General features: G+C 41.4%; 1 protein-coding gene across 1 annotated transcript in view; it reads right to left on the bottom strand.

Moving 5' to 3' along the window:
* Nucleotides 1-6,000, bottom strand: part of BRWD3 (bromodomain and WD repeat domain containing 3) — a 95,757-nt gene that overhangs the window by 19,493 nt on the left and 70,264 nt on the right. Inside the window, exons 30-33 of the mRNA XM_006028331.3 lie at nt 5,898-5,979; nt 4,028-4,084; nt 3,135-3,275; nt 2,370-2,522 (exon numbers count right to left, since the gene is read on the bottom strand). Of these exons, the coding sequence (XP_006028393.2) occupies nt 2,370-2,522; nt 3,135-3,275; nt 4,028-4,084; nt 5,898-5,979 (433 nt within the window). The remainder of the gene's footprint in view (nt 1-2,369; nt 2,523-3,134; nt 3,276-4,027; nt 4,085-5,897; nt 5,980-6,000) is intronic.

Genomic DNA, 6,000 nt, shown 5'->3' with positions numbered 1-6,000 from the left:
CGGTTCAGGAAGCTATGTGGCCTAGTATGAAGGCGGATGAGACTGCCTGATGAGAGGAATCCAGGTGGAGTTCAATTAGGAGGATTCTGGGGCCCAGAGTGGGGGCCGGTGATTTATAATAACACCTAGATGCCATCTGCAAGGCTTGGGCTGTGATGTAGGGGAGGAATGGAGCAGCAGATAGCATCGGGACAGGAAATGGGCAGCCTCCTGCTTAATTACATCTTTAACTAATTAATTAACAACAAGGCGTGGCAGGTGAGAATGCAGGCAGTTAGCCCAGAAACAGGTGGGCGGGCCACTAGGAAGTCGGCCCCGAGAAGGCCCCCTGTTACACTCCTCTATGTAGCGCATAAGATGATGAACCTGTGAGTAATTATCAGAGCTTCAATACCAAACCATGTTACTATGCTGGATTATAAACTGCAATAAATTGCCCCACGTTCTTCCTTTGCTTCGAAAACTGATTGCTAGTGTAATCTACTGCAGATAATAGTGGGTCTTCAATGAAACAGTACAGGCAGGAGCTGGCTTACTCATTCAGCAAAAGGTTTTCTGCCATTAGTTTAATTCTTCCAGAAATCACATACCGAGTTTAAATGGTTTAGAGAGCAGGAAAATTTGGTTATAGCTACAAGGGTAATCCCAGTTTAATATTTGAGGCTGGTGACTATATTTGCTGCCTTCTACAAATGTAGACTCCAGCTAGAAGAAAGGCATAATACAAGAGAGCCTAAGCAATGTGGGCCAGCAGAAGCAAGATGTTCAGAATGAAAGGCTCCTGATAGGTTTTTTCAGTTCACAAAATTTGACAGGTTGAATCGGGGCCTCAATCCATATCAATTACTTTTATTAATCTCCAGTCTCAAAATAAATCCGGGTAAACACATGAACTGCTGGTTCAACCAGTGGTGCCCAATCTTCTGGTCCTGTGGGCCAGATGATCAATGCAGAGCAGGTCTGTGGGCTAGATTAGGTCCTGCACTGGCTCTGCCAGGATCCATATACTCAGGTTGGGTCCCAGAGCTCTGTGCCATCCGTGCCTGCCAGGAACAGGCTCTGGAAGCATCAGGGCCATGTTATCCAGCATGCTATCCAGCTGCAGGGCACTTCATGGGTCCAAAAATTTAGCAGCAGAGGAGTGTCACCACCTCCCCACTGCCAAATTTTCAGACCCCATGAGCCAGATGATCTGGTGCCAGAGGCCAAGCACCCCATATTAGACAATTCAGTATTTGCCGATGCTTCTGGTTTGAATGCAAGAAACTGACCTCTTCCTGAATCTCACGTGACCTCCACTGGTATACCCTGTCCAGCCTGAAATTCCAGTCACTGACAATCTCATTTTAAATCAGTTTTAAATCCTTGAGGGAGATGTTCACTTTTTTATCCCAACCTTAATTCTAAGTTCCAACAGTCTTGAGGGGTGGCTTACACTGAAACTCCAACAATAGGACTGCAGAATGCAAGAACTCAAAACAAGGGGAGGGTGGTAAACTGGCTGCAAAGTCTGTTAAAGTCTTCTGTGAAAATTTCAAACTATTGGTGATGTCTAGACTGGAAAAACCAGAGGCAACTCTCTGATGAGAACAGGAAGTGCAGAAAAAACCGCAAGGACCCAGTGTATTCTAGATCAGATGAAGCTGCTGTCTTAAAGACTGACACCTGTGACTTAACACAAGGAAGCAAACCTGTGGTGTTGACTCAGTGTCAAATCAGCAAGCTGAAAACCAGAGATCTCAGATGTCCTGCTTATGCACTTCTTGTATGAAAGAAACTAGTACATCCTTTTCAGCCACAATATGATAAGCATGTAGCCTGGCTGGCACAAAGACCTCAGTGCTGAACTTCAGAACCACAGCTCACATTTTTGCTGTGAATAATGATGTTCCTTACTCAGGCAGAGCCCTTTGCTTTAGAGTCATCCAGCACCTAGACTGTACACGAAGGTCTGGGTGAAGCAAGCTCCCTCTATCCTGCATCTGAGAGTACTTATGTCAAAATTATCTCAGTCATACGGGGATTACCAGAATTCTTCACACACAAAAGGGTGCTAAACTTCAACTGAAATAACTGCAGAGAGAAAAACAATGGAAAGAAGTGTTTCTAAGGAAGGCTTCAAGCAAGCTTGTTGGCTGTAAACACAAGCTGATGTTAAGTGCTATGTCAGGTGCTGAGTTGGCTGAGAAGAACCAAAGAGCAGGAAGCATGCGCTGCCCTCTTGCTCTTTGATGCAAAACTTAAGAAAGGTTTGGGGCTATTGTGAGCCATGCTGTTATGGCAAAACGTCTCCTACTGAGTGTCTGAGGTGCATGCACACCCACAGCATATAGAATCACTCAAAGGAGGACAAGATCTGTATCACTTACCCGTGACTTTTTATTTGGAGTGTAAGCTTTTGAATTGCAGAATATTAAGCGAATATCCTTGTAAAATTCCAGAGGACTCGTATAATTTCCAGCTTCCAAAGTTTCTTTCACAGTGCTGAAGTCCATAGGAGTGTCTACAATATCTCGGTAGTCCTAAGAGAATAATGTTAAAAAATATATTAACAATTAGGTGCAGTTATAGTCAACTGATAGGAACGGACGATAAGTAAATATTACCCATTTTAATTCAACCCCATTTAGTCAATTTCCTCTCAAATTACCCTAACCCTCTAATAATCAGACTATTCTATAGCTTCTATTTTTTTTACTTAATTTTAATTTTCTAGCTATAAGAGTTACACTTACAGGCTCTAGAGTTCATATTTCATCACAGCTGCAAATGAGTTTAACAGGTTAATCCACGTCCTCTGCACTCAGCACCACTAATAGGATGTCTCTTGCAGTTTTCACTTAAGAAACTGGGATTAAGGACAGTACAAAGGTATGAAGCAAGACTGAAGTACAGTGGCAGAGCATTATTGGGGGACAGGTCATATTTCCAGTCTGTACTGACCCTAGACTCAATCCCAGGCTATTATTCTTTTACTTTTTCAGAGCAAATAAATTTGTTTGTGAAAGAAGACAGACTGACTGGGAAATCAAAGTTCAGTGACATGCCCAGCAATGTGGTGAATATGAATTCTTATGACTGAAATATTACACTAAGAACTCTTTTTAAGTTATAGAAATAAGAAGTACACTTACGGGATAGGAGAAGAGATCAACTGGCTGCCTAAAAGGCTCAGAGTCTTCACGTTCATAAATTAAGCTTAACAACTGCTTGCATTGCTCTTTCCAAGCATCAGGGCTTGCTTTGACACGTTGCCTTTTTATCGGCCGTCTTACCTGAAGATTTTAAAGGAAACAAAACAAAAGCTTTATTTCATTACCTTTTAGAATATATAGATTTCCCTATTGGCTTTGGCCTAAAATTGCTATCCATTTTGCTCAAGTCATACTTCAAAACTTAAGTCCATAATTTAAAATATTAAAAAAAATAAATAGAACACTCTGTTTACAGTACAGCAGTATGGAGTATAAAATATAATGTAAATATATTCTTTGTTCTAATAATGTGCTCAAACTTTAACCCATACATAACTTCATGTACAGGAGGGCTGGGTCAGAGCTTTTTTTTTTTTTCAGAAACACCAGAATGCCTTGTCATCTTAAGAGATATTTACAGTGCTTCCCATGATAATTAATGAGTAAGCATTAATAGTTAAGATTAATATGAACAACCTCTTCTGGCCATTAGTACAGAAACCATATATTTATATAGTAAAACATTTCTATTTTTGTCCACTTTCATCATCTTCTGACTGACAAAACACAAGGAGATAGAAAACTGGATTAATACTCTGTTATAGATGCCCAAGAATCAGGAGAGTAACCACTACTGAGCAATCTCATTACTTTCCATACCAAAATGAAGACCTGATTCTGCATGTTTAATGTAATGCATTCAGACAGTCCCAGTGACTGCAGTATGTGTACAGCTAAGCCTTTCAAGACCTAAAAAAGTGTAGTTAATTCCGAGTACCATTTCACATCCTTCCTCATAAATAAAATAAACCCTACAGAAATTATTTACTCACTCGTCTTTTCCCAGAGGAGGTTCCAGGAGCATCTGAATCTACATCTACTTCTGCCACCTATAGGAAAGGGTAATGATTACATTCAATCACAAGTGACAGCATGTAGAATTAAAGCAAAATTAAAACAAAACAGTTAAGTGTTACTTGAGGGTCACACTTTCCTTAGACCAACTCATGAAACTCTGTTTCTTGTATTTCAAAAGGTGTTCATGAGGTCATAAAAGAGCACAGAGAACCCTAAATTTGGCATTAAAGGGGTACTGATTTTCTTAATTTTAGTATTAAGAAATTACAGTTTGGACACACAAACCTAAACCTTGCAGGTTCGGGATCTAAGATGACAATACATGAAGTACCTCGGAAGTTAATATGGGCTCTGTTTGGACACTGGGGGTTTCCCCCTTCAGGAAGTATTAAATTTCAGTTCACTGCAACAACGATTAAGGCAAGAGTAAAAACAAATCTTGTGTTTCCTTCACATGGAGTTGTTATGTTACTGCATGTATTCTGTCCTATTATAAAAAGCTGTGAATGATGTGTGAAGTTTATTCATTTGTTACAGACACTCAGATAGCAATCCGTTTTCATTCAAAGATGTGAAAACAATTACAATATTAGGGGTGCACTGATATATTGGTTGCCTGCAGCACGCAGGCAGCGAGGAGCAGAGCCCAGCAGCATGGAGAGCTGCGTGCAGCTGTTAAGTCCGTTGTGGTGGAAGGGGAGGGAAGGGACGTGGGGGAGGCAGATCAACACCCCTCACAGTAAGGGAGGGAGGGGGCAGGGGCAGGTGGACCAATATGGTCCTTAAAAATGGGCTATCGGTATCAGCTCCCAGAATCTCTATCAGTGCACCCCTATTACCAGCTCCTGCTGCTGCCACCACTGCCGTGGCAAGATTGCAAGTGCAGCAAGGGCCCAAGAGCCAGGGCTGCCATGAAGATCTTGGGCTGTGTGCAGATAGGATAAAGCGCTGTGCAAGTGACACTCCATTCTGTCAGGCACCAGGCACCTTTGCAAAAGTGTCTTCGTGGGGCCTGCCAGTACTGAGGCAATGGCATGCTCTGGGGGCTCCAAACGTGCCCAGCACCATTGATGCACAAGAGGCCGCACCCCACCCGCCCAGGATGGCAGCATGGAGAGCAGGGCTGCAGGTAGGAGCTATGGGCAAGGGAGTGACATGCATGGGGAAAAGGTGGTCACTACCTTCCTCATTGAGGGCCAGAGCAGGCAGGAGTGAGTGAGTGAGTGAGTGTTAAATGCAAACAGAGCAAACAAAAAAAAGGTTTTATTTATGTCAGTAGTTAAAACTGCTGTGCCCTATTACTAAATATAGGTTAATCGGATCAGCATCGGTTAATATACCTGGTTAATCATTGGCTATCAGCACTGGGCAAGAAAATCTTTATCGATGCACCCATATACAATAGTCTTAGAAACTGCACTTTTTAGAAAGGATAAAAAGGGAAATAATTTTTAACCCTGAAGCAATTTTATTAGCCAATCCAGGAAGTGGACAAAATCCATTATGGTGCCACTTTGAAGGTTGGGAAGACTGAAAATATGAACAATGTAATATTACAAGTATCCATTTTATTCCCTCCTCTCCCTTCTCATTAGCATTTCCTGTCTCTATGAGAATAAAACTTCATGCAATCAGATAAAATCCAATGACCAACCAGCTTCAAATAATGTTTTACTAAATGAGAAGAGTATATTGCCCAATACTTGCCATACCACTTCATATCATAAACAATCTTGCATCAAAAGCCAAAGTGATACTTAAAAATACCTACTAAACTCTTTACTCATTCCTTCCAGCCACTGAATAGAGTACACTAAGTTCTGGTGATTATATTACTGCTCTTACCTCCTCTTCTTCATCTGTACTGCTTAGGTCTTCTGCTTTCACTTTGTTATATAGTTCCAATATATCAGTACAACTCTGATCCCTTTGGAAAAAGGAAAATTCA

This window comes from Alligator sinensis, unplaced genomic scaffold (genome assembly GCF_000455745.1).
Source record: "Alligator sinensis unplaced genomic scaffold, ASM45574v1 scaffold294_1, whole genome shotgun sequence".
NCBI classification, from domain to species: Eukaryota; Metazoa; Chordata; order Crocodylia; family Alligatoridae; genus Alligator; species Alligator sinensis.
This window is presented reverse-complemented; position numbering and strand designations above follow the sequence as displayed.